The sequence below is a fragment of the Schistocerca cancellata genome, chromosome 1 (assembly GCF_023864275.1).
Source record: "Schistocerca cancellata isolate TAMUIC-IGC-003103 chromosome 1, iqSchCanc2.1, whole genome shotgun sequence".
Taxonomy (NCBI): domain Eukaryota; kingdom Metazoa; phylum Arthropoda; class Insecta; order Orthoptera; family Acrididae; genus Schistocerca; species Schistocerca cancellata.
The window spans coordinates 1,287,837,728-1,287,857,797 of record NC_064626.1 but is presented as its reverse complement, the minus strand read 5'-3'; the positions used below and the strand labels follow the sequence as shown (position 1 = coordinate 1,287,857,797).

The window sequence follows — 20,070 nt, the reverse complement described above, 5'->3', positions numbered from 1 at the left end:
TATTGAAGATGATGATACAGGAAATTGTGTCTGCCATCGACACACATCATCAGATAACACTGCTTTACATTAAAGTTACATATATAATTGCGGGCATTTGTTATTATTAGAGCACACGTCGTTGTTGGAACTCTGGAAGTACATAAAATTTGTGTGTGTTTTATTTTCATAGGTGGTGAGTATTCAGGCAAACTTATAGGTGACCAGACTCATATGTTGGTTATCCAAGAACCTTACGGAGAAAAATTCAAGTACGCATCACAGTGGCAGCTCCCTTGTGTGCTACCTGCATGGGTTCAAGATAGCGTAAAGAACGGTTACGCACTTCCAGTTGAACCTTACGGTGTGAAACAAAAGCAGAAGTCGTCTACACCAGTGCATGATGACCCTAGTGAGTGTTTCACTCTAATGTGATCCCATCTGTGTGTAGAATATGTGAATACGAGGGTGGTTTGAAAAGTTCTCAGAAAAGAATAGTAAAAAAGTACTTACATCACAAACTTTTATATTTTTCAATGTAGTCTCATTGTAGGTTAATACACTTGCTCCAGTTATGTTCCAGTGCCCTCATCCCATCTCGAAAATGAGTTTCCTCCAGGTCTGCAAAATATTTGCCAACTCCAGCTATCAAATCTTTGTTTAAAGTGAATCTTGGCCCACCAAGAAAAATTTTCAGTTTTGGGAAGAGATGGAAGTCCGATGGAACCATATCAGTTGAATAAGGTGGATGCAGCAACAATTCATACCTTGTTGTTGTTGTTGTTGTTGTTGTGGTCTTCAGTTCTGAGACTGGTTTGATGCAGCTCTCCATGCTACTCTATCCTGTGCAAGCTTCATCATCTCCCAGTACTTACTGCAACCTACATCCTTCTGAATCTGCTTAGTGTATTCATCTCTTGGTCTCCCTCCACGATTTTTACCCTCCACACTGCCCTCCAGTACTAAATTGGTGATCCCTTGATGCCTCAGAACATGTCCTACCAATCGATCCCTTCTTCTTGTCAAGTTGTGCCACAAATTTCTCTTCTCCCCAATTCTATTCAATACCTCCTCATTAGTTATGTGATCTACCCATTTTGCTCCCCAAATAGCAAAACTCCTTTACTACTTTAAGTGTCTCATTTCCTAATCAAATTCCCTCAGCATCACCTGACTTTATTCGACTACATTCCATTATCCTTGTTTTGCTTTTGTTGATGTTCATCTTATATCCTCCTTTCAAGACACTGTCCATTCCATTCAACTGCTCTTCCAAGTCCTTTGCTGTCTCTGACAGAATTACAATGTCATCGGCGAACCTCAAAGTTTTTATTTCTTCTCCATGGATTTTAATACCTACTCCGAACTTTTCTTTTGTTTCCTTTACTGCTTGCTCAATATACAGATTGAATAGCATCGGGGAGAGGCTACAACCCTGTCTCGCTCCCTTCCCAACCTCTTCTGCCATTTCATGCCCCTCTACTCTTATAACTGCCATCTGGTTTCAGTACAAATTGTAAATAGCCTTTTGCTCCCTGTATTTTACACCTGCCACCTTTAGGATATGAGAGTATTCCAGTCAACATTGTCAAAAGCTTTCTCTAAGTCTACAAATACTAGAAACGTTGGTCTGCCTTTTCTTTAATCTTCCTTGTAAGATAAATTGTAAGATCAGTATTGCCTCAAGTGTTCAAACATTTCTACGGAATCCAAACTGATCTTCCCAAGGTCGGCTTCTACCAGTTTTTCCATTCGTCTGTAAAGAATTTGCATTAGTATTTTGCAGCTGTGACTTATTAAACTGATAGTTTGGTAATTTTCACATCTGTCAACGCCTGCTTTCTTTGAGATTGGAATTATTATATTCTTCTTGAAGTCTGAGGGTATTTCGCCTGTCTCGTACATCTTGCTCACCAGATTGTAGAGTTTTGTCAGGACTGGCTCTCCCAAGGCTGTCAGTACTTCTAATGGAATGTTGTCTACTCCCGGAGCCTTGTTTAGACTCGGGTCTTTCAATGCTCTGTCACTCTCTTCACACCGTATCATATCTCCCATTTCATCTTCATCTACATCCTCTTCCATTTCCATGATATTGTCCTCAAGAACATCGCCCTTGTATAGACCCTCTATATACTCTTTCCACCTTTCTACTTTCCCTTCTTTGCTTAGAACTGGGTTTTCATCTGAGCTCTTGATATTCATACAAGTGGCTTTCTTTTCTCCAAAGGTCTCTTTAATTTCCCTGTAGGCAGTATCTATCTTGCCCCTAGTGAGATAAGCCTCTACATCCTTACATTTGTCCTCTAGCCATCCCTGCTTAGCCATTCTGCACTTCATGTTGATCTCATTTTTGAGACATTTGTATTCCTTTTTGCCTGCTTCATTTACTGCATTTTTATATTTTCTCCTTTCATCAATTAAGGTCAATATTTCTTCTGTTACCCAAGGATTTCTACTAGCCCTCGTCTTTTTACCTACTTGATCCTCTGCTGCCTTCACCACTTCATCCCTCAACGCTACCCATTCTTCTTCTACTGTATTTCTTTCCCCCATTCCTGTCAATTGTTCCCTTAGCTCTCCCTGAAACTCTGTACAACCTCTGCTTCTTTCAGTTTATCCAGGTCCCATCCCCTTAAATTCCCACCTTTTTGCAGTTTCTTCAGTTTTTATCTACAGTTCATAACCAATAGATTTTGGTCAGAGTCCACATCTGCCCCTGGAAATGTCTTACAATTTAAAACCTGGTTCCTAAATGTGTGTCTTCCAATTATATAATCTATCTGATACCTTCTAGTATCTCCAGGATTTTTCCATGTATACAACCTTCTTTTATGATTCTTGAACCAAGTGTTAGCTATGATTAAGTTATGCTCTGTGTAAAATTCTACCAGGCGGCTTCCTCTTTCATTTCTTATCCCCAATCCATATTCACCTACTACATTTCCTTCTCTCCCTTTTCCTACTCTCGAATTCCAGTCACCCATGACTATTAAATTTTCGTCTCCCATCACTATCTGAATAATTTCTTTTATCTCATCATACATTTCCTCGATTTGTTCATCGGTTCTTGTAGTTTTGCCATGGCAATGGCACATGGGTGCGGGCGTGCATTGTATTGATGGAAAATACCTTTCTTCCTGTCTAAAGCTGGCCTTTTTTCACATATTTTTTGTTGCAATTTGTCTGGGAGGGTAGCATAGTATTCTCCAATAATTGTTTGCCCAGTGGGGAGATAATCTACAAACAGAATCCCCTTTGCATCCCAGAACACTGATGCCATGGCCTTTCCCACAGAAGGAATTGTTTACTTTCTTTGATGGCGGAGAGTCAGCATGTTTCCACTGCTTTGACTGTTGTTTTCTCTCTGGGGTATAGTAGTGCACCCAAGTCTCATCTGTGGTCACAAACCGGTGCAAAAAATCTTGTTCATTTCTCCCAAATCGGGCCAAATATTGTTCAGATATGTCCATTCTCAAGTGTTATTGATCCAGCATCTAGAGTCACGGCACCCATCTTGCAGCTAATTTTTTTTCATTTCTAATTCTTCAGATAAAATGTGATATACCCATTCAAATGACATCCGGAAAGAGTGAGCAATTTCACACACTTGCAATCGGTGATTCTCCATGACCATTTTGTGCACTTTTGCAGTGATTTCTAGAGTAGTGACACATATTGGGCGACCACTACACAGATTATCATCTAAGCTCTCCTGACCAAATTTAAATTCATTTGTCCACTTGGCAATAGTTGAATATGAAGGAGCAGAGTCCCTCAGTGTATTCTGGAAATTGGCATAAATGTCCTTTGCTTTCATACCTTTCTTTATGAAGCACTTAATCACTGCTTGAATCTCAATTTTATTTCCATCTTCGCAAATCACTATGTGATGATGACGATAAGAACAACAACAACAACAACAACAACACAACAGAGCCCCGTCACTGCCACAGCTCTCTTCCAAGAGCACTGACATGGCACGTGTTTACAGGCAACAGTCCAGTGAATATCACGTGAACAACTCATTGCACTAGTGCTGACCTCTCTTGATGATTCCAAGCACTTTTCAAACCACCCTCGTATGAATTGGTGTGATAATTTTCTACTGTGTATGCTGTTGAATGATTTGTCATTCCAAAATGAAACTGAAAAAAATGTATGTACAATATTTATGACATAAGAGGAGCATCAGTTTACCAGCTGCTATATCTGGAGCACTTGAATAGAGCTAAAGGCACAAAAAATACTTTGAATGAATCTCTAGCTTTGATTTTGTGAAATTCGTGTTTTTATAGAGTTCATATAGGCACAGAAATTGAAGTAAAGTTAAACTTGCTCGAAGTTAGCAGTAATTTCATAGACCTTATACGAGGTGTGTTCAGAAAGTAATGGGAATTCCCTAATTTTGCCTGTTCAGAGCTTCACATTTTTTCTGTGTTATCTGTAAATATGTATGAAAAGTATCTGTAAATTGTCAACTGTATTGGAAATTTAGTCTGTTGTCAGCTGTCAAAAAGGTTAATTTTGCATTTACGATAAAAAAGTGATTATTTATGCACGAAAGTTTTAGAAATGTTAAATGTATCTTTTGGTGAGTCCACTAGGAGTAAAACAAGGCTTTTTATGAGTTGTATAAGCATTTCAAAGAAGACCATGGAGAGGCTGCTGAGGAGTGTCCCAGATGGCTCAGCACATTGTTGATTGACGAAATTGTTGAAAAAGTGAAAGAAATTATTATCAGCAGTCCCAATATCATAATCAGAAAAGTCACTGATGTTGGAATATCAATTGGTTCATGCAGTGAAATTTTTTAGGAAGTTTTGGGCACGACCCTAGTGTGACAGCAAAATTATTGAACTTCAGCTAAAAACAGTGACTAATGTAAGTTGCTCAGGAGTCACTAGATTGTCAGTAATGATTGAGAACAGGCGGAATGTGTCATAACAGATGGTGAAACATGGAGTTCTTGATACGACTTTGGAACTAAGGTTCAGTCGTCCCAGTGAAAGCATTCTGGATTGCCAGGACCAGAAAAAACTTGGCAAGTGTGATTAAATGAGAAGCACATACTAAATGTATTATTCAATTGTAATGGCAAAGTGCACCATGACGTCTCAACACAAGATTGAACAGTCAATAAGAAGTACTACTGAAACATAATTTGCATGAAGCAAGTTGGGAAAGATGAGCAGATAGGTGACAGAACAATTCATCGCTTTTACACCACAATACTGCACCTACTCACACTTTGTTGTTTGTTCATGAGTTGTTGGCCAAAAACAGAACTGTAATGATGCCCCAGTGTCAATACTTTCCAGAAGTAGCCTGATATGACATTTTTCAGTTCCCAAAAGTAAAGAAAACAAAAGTGTTCCAGAAATTGGAAAAAGCACTGTTGTAAGTGTGTAACTTCTAATGGGGCTATTTTTGAAATGATAATGTTAATGTAAATGAATAAATGCAATTCTTTTCAAAACACAAATATTCCTGTTGTTTTCAATGTACATTCCTTGTCCATATTAGGAATGACTTTTAGCAACATGGTATACATCATTTATTCAATTTCACATCTTTTTGCATAATAACAATTGTATGATATTTAAAAATGCTAAATGTGAGAGACTGTTTTAAAACTTTCTTTTATGGGCTTAAATTATATGTGCAGTTGATTGGTTAGTTAAATATTGCTAATATCGTGCACAAAATGTATGTGCTGTCAATTTTCAAATTAGAGTATGCAATAAAAATATATAGTTCAGCAGCAGCAACAGTTAACCTCATGAGCATGTATTGAGCTTCACATAGTTTTCTGTCAGTTACTTCTCGTATGTTTCAGGATTACCAAATTTCTCAATGATAAGTGCTGTGGGCTTTGGTACAGGTACTGTGGATGAGACTGCAATGAATACATCCACATTCTCTGTGATTTCAAGTCGAAGAAGCTCAATTGGCAGCTTAAGTAAGTTCAGTCACTGGTGAAATGGGTTTCAAGTTCTTTCAGTCTACTGAATAATGAGATTTACAGTGTGTGTGTGTGTGTGTGTGTGTGTGTGTGTGTGTGTGTGTGTGTGTGTTGAAGATAATCAGCACATCATATAATATGTTAAGTGTAATTAGTTTTGTGGTAAATGATCATAATTCTCAGTCTTGCCAATATTAGTGTAATCATACATCATAATTTTTTATGTGAATTTTCAGAAAAATATGATATTGAGGTGCCGAGAACCATAAGGGCCTAAAGCACACTGTTGCCGATTTTGAGTTTGCAGCATTTGTGCATGCTCCTGACATATGTTGATCTTACCATGAATCTGTTTTATCTGTGTTGTAGGCCCACATTGTGTATATGAGCATTTACTAACTGAATTACTATGAACTTCTATGAAATGATGTCCCACTGATATCTCTGATATTCACGTCCATATGGGCCCAAAGCACAAAGCACACTCTGAGCGAGGTGGCGCAGTGGTTAGCCCACTGGACTTGGGTTCGGGTTGGTGACAGTTCAAACCCGTGCCTGCCCATCCTGATTTAGGTTTTCCATGAGTTCCCTAAATTGCTTCAGGCAGCTCCTGGGTTGGTTCATTTGAAAGGATGTGGCAGACTTCCTTACCTATTTTTCCCTAATCCAATGGGACCAATGACCTCGCTGTTTGGTCCCTTCCCTCAAACCACCCAACCAACCACAAAGCACAATTTTTTTTATCTCTTTGCTGCTCAGTTGTTATCCTTGGTTACCAATATAAAACTGTTGGTTTTCTCTTCTGATGGTCGGTGTCAGGTTTTACAGAAAGCCTTACAGAAAACCTTTCATAGTCCGTAAAATGGAAGCTGAGGATTTCAGAACCTTTAATAATATTACAGACCTCACTGTGAAACTGGTAGTTGATGTACATGGTAACAATGTACATTTCAGTAATTTTACAATGATATTTTCAACAGGTTGCCAGAAACTCTTGTTTAAAGTAATAGGCTACATTGGAGTCTTCGGAGGCCCCAGATTTTCTGCAAGTCATGTCAAGGAAGATCAGTCACTCCCCCACAGTTTGTAGATGCCTTGCAAAATCTAGTGCTCCAATACGTAGTGGAAGGCAAATATCCACCTTGAAACATGGAGACGTAACAAAACTACTAGATTTCAAAGTTGAAAGTGGACAGACGTCTATGTCTGAACCTCAAGTTTAGGTATGTGCTTGGTGAAAGTGATGATAATGTGGACCTTGATTGTTGGAATGTGTGTGTGTGTGTGTGTGTGTGTGTGTGTGTGTTGCTTTTAGTTGCTGTTGTATATGTTCTAGTTATATTATCACATTTATTAAAAACTTTACAACTGTCACAAAGACACTACTGTCAGTAGCCTATATGCGAAAATTTTATAAATTAACATAAATACTCCCTTTGCCAGAAAAGTTCCCAACAGTTTATTTTTGCTTCTGAGTTTGTAATGCAGGAGTTCCTGGTATCAAAATTAAATCTCTCAAAAAGTAATGTACAGAGGTTTCAAAATAGTTCAAAAAGCTGCTAACAGCTGGTGCTGTAATTGCAACACATAGTGCCAATAAATAATGCACTGCTGCTCAGAGTTATCACTTACACTGTTAAAGCATGACAGGAGGTTAGTGTACCGAAGGAAGACATTAAAATAACGTAGTCCACTGAAAGTTTTTGGAATACCACAGATTTGAACACAGTCCTGTGGCAACGAGGCACAGTTTTCAGACACAAATGTTCTAAAATAACTCGATGCTGAAACAATTTGCAACCTCTTCACCAAATTCCAACGGACAGGCAGCTTTGACTGATGATCCAACGGGGAATGTTGGCCCTAGGCAGTTTAGTTACTCCTGAAAATGTTGCCACAGTTTCTAGAATTATTCAGCAAAATAGAAGGAAATCCATCTGAAACATTACAGCAGAGACTGGTTGGAAGTGATCAAGCATGCAGAAATACTGAGACAGAGCCTACACACGTTTCATTTCAAAACCCAAAGCTACCAGGTCGCCTGTACAAGTTGTGTAACAGAACAAAGTTCTCACAGTGATTGATAATGAAGGATTTGATGTTGGCTGCTTCTGGTTCACAGATGAAGCACCCTTCCTGATGAATGGAGTTGTGAATAAACAAAACTGGTGATTTTGGTATTCCAAAAATCAGAGCGATGTGAAAGCACTGTATTCGCTCCAAGTTACTGTTTGGGCTTTGGTATGCAGCAGAGGCATTATTGGCCCTTACTTTGTGCAAGGAACGATCCCTAGTTAACATTATGTTGCAATTTTGGAACTATTTGTTGCCACACAGCCAGCATTCGAGGATCGACAGACACCAAGTGCTTCATTTAATATGGGACCAGACTACATTGCACTGAAAGATGTTTATTACCTGATGAATACTTCAGGAATTGTGTTGGATTATTGTAAATTCACTAGTGCAGGGACGGATTGGCCTCCATATTCGGCCGATCTGATTTCTTTTGACTACTTTGTATGGGACTATTGGAAGACACAGTCTACTGAAACCATTCCACCACGCTGGACAAGCTCGAATTGGCTGTCTGAGTAGCATGTTAGTACATTTCCATTGAGACACTACAGGAAGTGTTGGCAGATTTCATTGTTGGTTTGTATCGCGTCTGTATTGTGACTTGTGGACATTTAGAAAAGATTGTGATGTGATTGCAAAGACGGCTTGCACAGGACAAGCCTAATAATGCATGCTATTGCTGTAAAGAGCTCCACAGCTTCCAGTGCAATCTTTTTGAAACTATCCAAACTATTGCAAAACTTCAGTACCTAATTCTTATGACTTTCACAGTTAATATATCTATTCTTTTCACTTGTCTACTGATCTTGGTTTTTGAGATATTTAATTTTGAAATTGTGGACTTCCTCACTGGACACACTGTATGTCAAAGCAGGAAATGTTAAGTTTTTGTATATATGTGTCAAGAAAGGCAAATAATATGTATCACACTACTAATTAAGTCAAACTTTGTGTGAGGGTTGATATTGAGACAGTGTACAATGAAAGTACACTCCTGGAAATTGAAATAAGAACACCGTGAATTCATTGTCCCAGGAAGGGGAAACTTTATTGACACATTCCTGGGGTCAGATACATCACATGATCACACTGACAGAACCATAGGCACATAGACACAGGCAACAGAGCATGCACAATGTCGGCACTAGTACAGTGTATATCCACCTTTCGCAGCAATGCAGGCTGCTATTCTCCCATGGAGACGATCGTAGAGATGCTGGATGTAGTCCTGTGGAACGGCTTGCCATGCCATTTCCACCTGGCGCCTCAGTTGGACCAGCATTCGTGCTGGACGTGCAGACCGCGTGAGACAACGCTTCATCCAGTCCCAAACATGCTCAATGGGGGACAGATCCGGAGATTTTGCTGGCCAGGGTAGTTGACTTACACCTTCTAGAGCACGTTGGGTGGCACGGGATACATGCGGACGTGCATTGTCCTGTTGGAACAGCAAGTTCCCTTGCCGGTCTAGGAATGGTAGAACGATGGGTTCGATGACGGTTTGGATGTACCGTGCACTATTCAGTGTCCCCTCGACGATCACCAGTGGTGTACGGCTAGTGTAGGAGATCGCTCCCCACACCATGAGGCCGGGTGTTGGCCCTGTGTGCCTCGGTCGTATGCAGTCCTGATTGTGGCGCTCACCTGCACAGCGCCAAACACGCATACGACCATCATTGGCACCAAGGCAGAAGCGACTCTCATCGCTGAAGACGACACATCTCCATTCGTCCCTCCATTCACGCCTGTCGCGACACCACTGGAGGCGGGCTGCACGATGTTGGGGCGTGAGCGGAAGACGGCCTAACGGTGTGCGGGACCGTAGCCCAGCTTCATGGAGACGGTTGCGAATGGTCCTCGCCGATACCCCAGGAGCAACAGTGTCCCTAATTTGCTGGGAAGTGGCGGTGCGGTCCCCTACGGCACTGCGTAGGATCCTACGGTCTTGGCGTGCATCCGTGCGTCGCTGCGGTCCGGTCCCAGGTCGACGGGCACGTGCACCTTCCGCCGACCACTGGCGACAACATCGATGTACTGTGGAGACCTCACGCCCCACATGTTGAGCAATTCGGCGGTACGTCCACCCGGCCTCCCGCATGCCCACTATACGCCCTCGCTCAAAGTCCGTCAACTGCACATACGGTTCATGTCCACGCTGTCGCGGCATGCTACCAGTGTTAAAGACTGCGATGGAGCTCCGTATGCCACGGCAAACTGGCTGACACTGACGGCGGCGGTGCACAAATGCTGCGCAGCTAGCGCCATTCGACGGCCAACACCGCGGTTCCTGGTGTGTCCGCTGTGCCGTGCGTGTGATCATTGCTTGTACAGCCGTCTCGCAGTGTCCGGAGCAAGTATGGTGGGTCTGACACACCGGTGTCAATGTGTTCTTTTTTCCATTTCCAGGAGTGTATAAAATTGTAGGGCTAATTTAAGTGACTGGTAGATATATATTTGAAACAATTGCTGGTTAAAATCAGTAGTGAGGGAATGTGCTGCAGTCAGTTTGAAGGTTTACATATTTGAGCAATGCTCATTGGCAGATAAGACTAGAGTTTATGTACAGCAGTCAGTCATCCCCCTTATTATTCAGTTTTACATACTATATGAGCAACGTAATACTTTCGAAGTCTGCTGCACAGTACTGATGCAACTTTTGGACTCAATATTTGTTGGCAATAAAAATTCTTTTCTGCTCTCCTGAATTCTCACTCCATAGATATTTCTACATCTACAAGGCTACTCTGCAATTGACACTTAAGTATCTTGGAGAAGACTCAATGAACCCCCTCCAGGGTATCTCTGTACCATTCTGCTCTTGAGCAAAGAACAGGCTGAATGAACACTTAAATCTTTCCACACCACCTCTGATTTCTTTTATTTTATTACAATAACTATTTCCTTATGTAGGTGGGTGTGAACAAAATATGTTCACATTTGGAGGAGAAAGTTGCTGATTGAAATTTTGTGAGAAGATCTCACTACAATGAAAAGCACCTTTACATTAATGATTGCCACTCCAGCTTGCATATTGCATATGTGCCAGTCTCTTCCCTATTTTGCGATAATACAAGATGAAGTGCTCTTCTTTGAACTTCCACAATATCCTCTGTCAGTCCTATATGGTAAGGATCCTGTACTGTACTTCATTACTCCAGAACTGGACAGAAAAGCACATTGTAGACCAACTCTTTAGTAAACTTGTTGCATCTTCTAAGTGTTCTGCCAATAAAACAGCCTCTGGCTCACCTTCTCTACAACATGCTCTGATTGATGGTTCCAGTTTCAGTTGTAATTGTGATCCCTCTGTATTTAGTTGACTATTTAATTAACATTGTATGTTGCATTGAATAAATTGTATAATATAATAGGATAGATAAAAAAATCTACTTACCAAACAGTGGCAGGAGAATACACGTGAGTTACCCGGGTCTACAACCTTTCAGAGCAAATGGCTCCTTCTCATGGCAGAACTGTTGAAGGGTAAGGAAGAAGCTGGAAGGGACTGGTGAGATGGGATGAGAAAGAAAAAAGTAATTGGCTAATTGTTGGGGACTGCACTTGATGAGGTTTGTAAACCTGAGAGCTTAGAGATGGTAGGTAGGGTAATCAGCGAGACAGATTCCTGACAAAACATTGTGCAAGAGCAAATAATAGTGGCAAGCATAAATGAATTATATGTGGTAGAGGTGGGGAGGGATAAGCAAGTCAGAAAATAAGATGTAGAAAGCTAAAAGTGTTGCTGAGATCAAAGAAAATTAATGTAAATTAAGGCTACCTTGTACAAGAAACAAGGACCTTTAACTGTGGTTCCCAACTGCATAGTTCTGAGGTAGCAGTGTTGGGGGATGAAGATTACATGGTGTGAAGCAGGCACTGAGGTCATGCCTCTTCTGTTCTAGAGCGTGCTTTACAACAGGATATTGTTTGTTGCCAGTGTGCACCCTCGGTCTATGTCCATTCATTTTGACTGATAACTTGGTGGTAGTCATGCCAATATAAAAGGCTGAACAGTGTTTCCATAACAATTGGTACATGACATGCGTCATTTCATTGGTTGTTTTCTCTTTGATAATGTGTTTTGCCAGTTACGAGGCTGGTGTAAGCGGTAGTAGGAGGGTGCATAGGGCAAGTCTTGCAGTGGGCATTGTCACAGGATAGGTGCCATAGGATAGGGAAATTTGTGCAGAAGGAGCATGGGATCTAACCAGGATATCATAATTTTTTTGTGTGTGGTTGGGGTGTGGTGAGGTGGGGAGGGGGAGGGAGCAATTATAGGTGTGGCTGTCACAATGTCAGAAAGAATACAACTCATTTCTGGGCATGATTTTAGAAAATCGTAGCCATGTCTAAGTAGCCGATCAATGCATTTAGGACTATGGTAGTACTGAGAGACAAGAATGTATTCTTAAGTTGTTTTTTGGAGGGGTCAGCATTACCAGAATTGGATGTGTTGGCCCAGGAGGTAGTTTAGTACAAGGTAGGATAGCTTATTGAAGTGAAGTATGGCCTGTTGTTGCAATTTGAAGTTGACTTGGTGGGTGATACCATTCAAGGAAACATTGGGGGCAAGTGTCTGCAGGATTTTGTTGAAGGTGAGAAATCGAGTGGAGTGGAAATTTGCAGGAAATTGGCAAATGAGTTGTGCAGGTCATAGATTAGACAAGTAGGTGTAGTAGATTACTGTATTAGAGACTGTAAAAGAGACTGGTGTAGAGTAGGATTACATCGAGAAATGGGGACTCTCAATGTTACGCCTTTGGGGAACTCCCAGTGACAAACAGGTCTCAAGAAACAGAATGTGGGACCTTTGGATAGTGCAAAAGCAGGGTTTTGAAGGGACTGAACATGAGATGGGATTCAAAGTGGTAAGAGAAAGGGGGGGAGGGGTTGGAGTATTAGAAGCAGAGGGGAGGGGGGGGGGATGAGGGGAGAAAAGGAAGAAAAGCAAGGAAAAAGATGGTATTAAAAGGGTAAAATGTAGAAAAATTCAGACAAAAATCGTTCGAAGAGACAGGTTAACAAGAGGTAATGCGTGGGCAAGAACTTCACGAGAAAAGTGGACTGTATGACACAAAGAAAATCATGATAGGAAAAACTTACAACAATAAATTTTGATTGAGGAAGTTCAGGGAAAAGACATGAAAACAGACAAAATCTTAAAAAGAGGACAAGCAGAAAGAGGATGTCATTGAAGAAAACAGAATCTACTGTGTTTGGGATTAAAATAATGCAGGAGATGGCAGCAACAGTTGGTCAGTGCAGTTTGGCAAAAAACACGCTAAAATGTGAAAGAATTCCATAGAAGTGAGGTAAGTGGAGAGAGGGAAAGGAAAGAAAAATGCTGTCAAATTTGCAAACGTGTCGGCAAGACACAATTGGGGAACGGCCCTGCAGTGTACTTTGAACTGTAAATGAAGAGTTTATTGCAAATTCATAAATAACAATGGTACCATCTAAGTGCGCAGAAATCAATACTAGTAATACGAGAGAAGGAAAGTTGCAACTCACCATATAGCGGAGATGCTGAGCCGCAAAAGGTACAATAAAACGATTCACACAATCATAGCTTTCGGCCATTAAGGCCTTTGTCAGCAGTAGACACACATACGTGCACAATCTCACGCAAGCGCAACTTGCACACACATCTGCAGTATCAGAGAGCTGAAACTACACTGCGAGCAGCAGCACCAGTGCATGATGGGAGTGGCGACTGGGTGGGGGTAAGGAGGAGGCTGGGGTGGGGAGGGGGAGGGATAGTGTGGTGGGAGTGCCGGACAGTGAAGTGTTGCAGTTTAGACGGAGGGTAGGGGAGAAGGTGTGGAGGGGGGAGGGGGTAAGTAGTGGAAAGGAGAGAAATAAAAATAAAAGAAATTAAAAGACTGGGTGTGGCGGTGAAATGACGGCTGTGTAGTGCTGGAATGGGAACAGGGAGGGGGCTGGATGGGTGAGGAGGCTGCTCGTCACTGCTGATGTGACGACCACGTGTTGCTAGGCTGTACGGAAGGGACTTCTTGGTATGAAACGGATGACAGGTATTGCTGGTGGTTAGTAGGTTTGATATGGATGGAGGTACTGATGTAGCCATCTCTGAGGCGGAGGTCAACATCTAGGAAGGTGGCTTGTTGGGTTGAGTATTACCAGGTGAAGCAAATGGGGGAGAAGTTGTTGAGGTTCTGGAGGATTGTGAATAAGGTGTCTTCACCTTCAATCTAGATAGCAGAGATGTCATCAATGAATCTGAACCAGGTGAGGGGTTTAGGATTCTGGGCTTTTAGGCAGGATTCCTCTAGATGGCCCATGAATAGGTTAGCATACGATGGTGCCATGTGGGTGCCCATAGCCGTACCGCGGATTTGTCTGTAGGTAATGCCTTCAAAGGAGAAGTAATTGTGTGTGAGGACATAGTTAGTCATGGAGACTAGGAAGGAGGTTGTTGGTTTGGAATCCATAGGGCATCTGGAAAGGTAGTGTTTGATAGCAGTAAGGCCATGGGCATTAGGAAAATTAGTGTACAGGGAGGTGGCATCAATAGTGACGAGCAGGGCACCATGTGGTAAAGGGAGAGGAACTGTTTAGAGTCGGTAGAGGAAATGGTTGGTATCTTTTATATAGGAGGATAGGTTCCGGGTAATAGGTTGAAGGTGTTGATCTATGAAAGCAGAGATTCTCTCAGTGGGGGCACAGTAACCGGCCACAATCGGGCGTTTTGGGTGGTTGGGTTTATGGACTTCAGGAAGCATGTAGAAGGTGGGAATGTGGGGAGTGGTAGGGATAAGTAGAGAGATGGACTATGGGGAGAGGTTCTGGGATGGGCCTAAGGATTTGAGTAGTGACTGGAGATACTGCTGGATTGCTGGAATGGGATCACTGTGGCATGGTTTGTAGATGGAAGTATCTGACAGCTGACATAGTCCTTCTCACACGTAATCCTTGCGGTTCAAAACTACGGTGGTGGAGCCTTTGTCTGCAGGTAGGATCGAGATCAGTTTTTAGATGGTGGACTGTGGTTCTTTTTGCGGATGTAATCTTAGTATGCTTGTTGAGGGATTTGGGGAATGATGGTGAGGCAAGGTTCGAGGACAAGAAATTCTGGAAAGTTAACAGGGGGTGGTTTGGAGGCAGTGGGGGTGGATCGCGGTTGGATGGAGGAGTGAACTGAGTTAGGCAAGGTTCAATGTTGGTCTTTGGTTGAGTCTGATTGGTCGGGTTGGTGGCGAAAAAGTGTTTCCACTAGGGACCAAGAGAAGGGGGGTAAGGTCTTTAACTAGTCCTGCATGGTTGAATTTGCGAGTGGGGAAAAAGGTGAGGTCTTTGGAAAGGACTGATATTTATGTGGGACTAAGGCTTCTGGAGGAAAGGATCATGACTGTGTTGCAGGTCTGTTTAAGATTTGAGTTCTGTATGTTGGTTGGAAGGAGTTTCGGAGGGTGGGGTAAGTATAGTGGGTCTGAGAGACAAGGTTTGTCAGCTATGGGGGGGTGTGGGGGAGGTTGTTGTAGAAGTGATGGACAGTGGTACTCAGAGGCGGGAGTAGGAAGTGAGCAGGATGGAGAGCTTTTTGAGGTGGCGTTGTGCGTGTTGCTCAAGTTTCTGCAGGGCAAGAGTTTCAGTGTGTGTTACAGGTTCCAGGAATCTGGGATTACATAGCAGGAGAATTTTGCAGATGGAGAGAAGGTACTGCAAGGAGGATTGGGTTTGGTTGATATGGTTTTGTAGTACTATGTTGGCGAGGGCTAAGGATTGGCAGAATCTGAACAGGTGGAGGTCATTGCAGAAGGAGGGGTGGCAACCAGAGATGGGTAATTTGATGGTAAGGCCATTTCATTTCGGGGGGGGGGGGGGGGGGGTCTAGGGCTAAGGAAACTTTTCTGTATTGACGCAGATGGAAAGAGCAAGGATCCATGGTGGTGCAAAAATGCGAAAAAATATGTAAGAAAGTAGAATTACGTCTGAAAAATTACGCAAAAATACACCCAAATTTAAATTTGTGTGAACAGTACGAAATGGATGCACAGGGGGGACAAAAGAGATGAAATCTGAGGAAGATTACGATAGTGGAAGGCGATAAGGGACTGGAGCAACTGAATTACGTTCTCTGCCAGGGTTTCGATTACCTCTCGTTGTGCCATGAAATGAGAAATGTCCTGCCCACTATCCTTCCCACCCCTCCTACCATGATATTCAGCGGTCCACCAAACCTACACAATATACTCGTCCATCCTTACACAGTATGGGCTTAGTAATCACAAACTCCTTTTTTAAACATAAGAACATTCACCGGTATACTTGGGAAGGCAGGGGAACCAGATCTGTCATTGACTATATAATAACAGATCAGGAATTCAGGAAGGCTGTGAGGGACACACGTGTATTCAGGGGATTCTTTGATGACACTGATCATTATTTAATCTGCAGTCAAATTGGGATTGTGAGGCCGAAAGTGCAGGAGGTCAGGTCCATATCTAGGAGGATAAGAGTGGAGAAACTTCAGGATAAGGAAATCAGGCACAAGTACATAACAGCAATCTCAGAAAGGTACCAGTTAGTTGAATGTAGTCAATTACAGTCATCGGAAAAGGAATGGACAAGGTACAGGGACACAGTACTAGAAGTGGCTAAAGAATGTCTTGGAACAGTAGTGTGTAAAAGTAGGATGAAGCAAACAGCTTGGTGGAATGATACAGTCAAGGCAGCCTGTAAAAGGAAAAAGAAGGCGTATCAAAAATGGCTACATACCAGAACCCAGGTAGACAGAGAAAGTTATGTTGAAGAAAGAAACAAAGCCAAACAGATAATTGCACCATCCAAGAAGAAATCGTGGGAAGACTTTGGAAACAGGTTGGAGACTATGGGTCAAGCTGCTGGAAAACCATTCTGGAGTGTAATTAGCAGTCTTCGAAAGGGAGGTAAGAAGGAAATGACAAGTATTTTGGACAGGTCAGGAAAACTGCTGGTGAATCCTGTGGATGCCTTGGGCAGATGGAGGGAATATTTTGAAGAGTTGCTCAATGTTGGTGAAAATGCGATCAGTAATGTTTCAGATTTCGAGGTAGAACGGGATAGGAATGATGATGGAAATAGGATCACATTTGAGGAAGTGGAAAAAATGGTCAATAGATTGCAGTGCCATAAAGCGGCTGGGGTGGATGAAATTAAGTTGGAACTCATCAAATACAGTGGAATGTCAGGTCTTAAATGGCTACACAGGATAATTGAAATGGCCTGGGAGTTGGGACAGGTTCCATCAGAATGGACAAAAGCAGTAATCACACCAATCTTTAAACATGGAAACAGAAAAGATTGTAACAACTACAGAGGTATCTCTTTAATCAGTGTTGTGGGTAAAATCTTCTCAGGTATTGTTGAAAGGAAAGTGCGAGTATTAGTTGAGGATCAATTGGATGAAAATCAGTGTGGGTTTAGGCCTCTTAGAGGTTGTCAGGACCAGATCTTTAGCTTACGGCAAATAATGGAGAAGTGTTATGAGTGGAACAGGGAATTGTATCTATGCTTTATAGATCTAGAAAAGGCATATGACCGGGTTCCTAGGAGGAAGTTATTGTCTGTTCTACAAGATTACGGAATAGGAGGCAAACTTTTGCAAGCAATTAAAGGCCTTTACATGGATAGTCAGGCAGCAGTTAGAGTTGACGGTAATTTGAGTTCATGGTTCAGAGTAGTTTCAGGGGTAAGACAAGGCTGCAACCTGTCTCCACTGTTGTTCATATTATTTATGGATCATATGTTGAAAACGATAGACTGGCTGGGTGAGATTAAGATATGTGAACACAAAATAAGCAGTCTTGCATATACGGATGACTTAGTTGTGATAGCAGATTCGATTGAAAGTTTGCAAAGTAATATTTCAGAGCTAGATCAGAAATGTAAGGACTATGGTATTAAGATTAGCATCTCCAAAACGAAAGTAATGTCAGTGGGAAAGAAATATAAACGGATTGAGTGCCAAATAGGAGGAACAAAGTTAGAACAGGTGGACGGTTTCAAGTACTTAGGATGCATATTCTCACAGGATGGCAACATAGTGAAAGAACTGGAAGCGAGGTGTCGCAAAGCTAATGCAGTGAGTGCTCAGCTACGATCTACTCTCTTCTGCAAGAAGGAAGTCAGTACCAAGACTAAGTTATCTGTGCACCGTTCAATCTTTCGACCAACTTTGTTGTATGGGAGCGAAAGCTGGGTGGATTCAGGTTACCTTATCAACAAGGTTGAGGTTACGGATATGAAAGTAGCTAGGATGATTGCAGGTACTAGTAGATGGGAACAATGGCAGGAGGGTGTCCACAATGAGGAAATCGAAGAAAAACTGGGAATGAACTCTATAGATGTAGCAGTCATGGCGAACAGGCTTAGATGGTGGGGTCATGTTACACGCATGGGAGAAGCGAGGTTACCCAAGAGACTCATGGATTCAGCAGTAGAGGGGAGGAGGAGTCAGGGCAGACCGAGGTGAAGGTACCTGGATTCGGTTAAGAATGATTTTGAAGTAATAGGTTTAACATCAGAAGAGGCACCAATGTTAGCACTGAATAGGGGATCATGGAGGAACTGTATAAGGGGGGCTATGCTCCAGACTGAACGCTGAAAGGCATAATCAGTCTTAGATGATGATGATGATGATGATGATGATGATGATGATGATGATGATGATGATGATGATGATGATGATCCTTACACAACCCCTGCTCCCAATCCCTTATCTCATGGCTCATACCCCTGTAATAGACCTAGATGCGAGACCTGTCCCATACATCCTCCTACCACCACCTACTCCAGTCCGGTCACTAACATCACCTACCCCATCAAAGGCAGGGCTACCTGTGAAACCAGTCATGTGATTTACCGTATTTACTCGAATCTAAGCCGCACTTTTTTTTCCGGTTTTTGTAATCCAAAAAACCGCCTGTGGCTTAGAATCGAGTGCAAAGCAAGCGGAAGTTCTGAAAAATATTGGTAGGTGCCGCCACAACTAACTTCTGCCATCAAATATATGTAGCGCTACACAAGCATGCTTTGTGGGCACAAAGATAAATACTGGCGCCAAAACCTTTTTTTTCTCCGCCCCGAGTTTCGACCACTGCATTTTCATACATTGTCCAACGAAGTAAATACAACTTCCGTATTATTCATCTTCGAATGAAGCAGAATTTCAATGTACTACGAAAATCCGACTGGCAAGACTGTTAGGGATATTTGTCAATATGGCCAACTCTACGTTCTGAGTTTTTTCCTACCCGTGAGAAGAGATGGTTGCTAATAGGAACCTGATGAAATGTGAATCACATGCAGTATTCTCTTCACCATAAGAATAATACGAAAACAAACATTTTGCCATGTATTCTTTCGTGTTTGCTGCTCTCATTTAAATCCTGTCTGCCTAATAAACTACAAAACTAGAGTGAAACAACAGCAAATGCGGAAGAATATACTTATCGTGTCATGTTTATATTCGTATTATTCTTATGCCTAATAGTGATATAGTCAGAAATGAAGCATGGCAACTGACTAGATTTTAAATGTAAGGTGACTAATTTCTGTGCAGAATTTGATGTACTAAAGAAGCGGCCGCAAAGATTTTCAAACGGAGAAAAATTTGCGCCTAACTCTCGTTCAGAACATGTTCTATCATACGCAGTCTATTATTTGGTTCTTGTTGATCATTATCAAAGAAAGCAGCAGTGTAAGTAACAACAAACAGCAGACTCTTGCCATTGTTTCGCTAATGAGACGATTCCTCTTTTTTTAAAAAAGCGGCGGTAGCGCGCACAAAAGCAAGTCATGCCACGAGCGGCGACAGGCCGTACACACGCACTATCAGAATGCGACAAACAATGCATGACACAGTACAGTAATGCATTTTCAGCTTAGAGTGACGTAAACACCTATAACAAAGAAATCGGCACTTATCAGATCAAAGCAAAATAAGCAATCGATTCAAACCAGACGAAGCACGTGAAAAAGGAAGGGTACCCGTATAAATACGGACGGAGCGCCTGACGCATAGCAATGGCTACCTGGTAAAGCTTAAC

At 42.0% G+C, this 20,070-nt stretch overlaps 1 protein-coding gene across 2 annotated transcripts in view; it reads left to right on the top strand.

The window, feature by feature from the left end:
* The window catches only part of LOC126095167 (DNA topoisomerase 2-binding protein 1-A-like), a 304,515-nt gene that overhangs the window by 62,855 nt on the left and 221,590 nt on the right, over nt 1–20,070 (top strand). For both annotated transcript variants that reach the window (XM_049909903.1, XM_049909895.1), the window contains exons 6-7: nt 173–391; nt 5,816–5,938. In XM_049909903.1, coding sequence (XP_049765860.1) covers nt 173–391; nt 5,816–5,938 — 342 coding nt within the window. The remainder of the gene's footprint in view (nt 1–172; nt 392–5,815; nt 5,939–20,070) is intronic.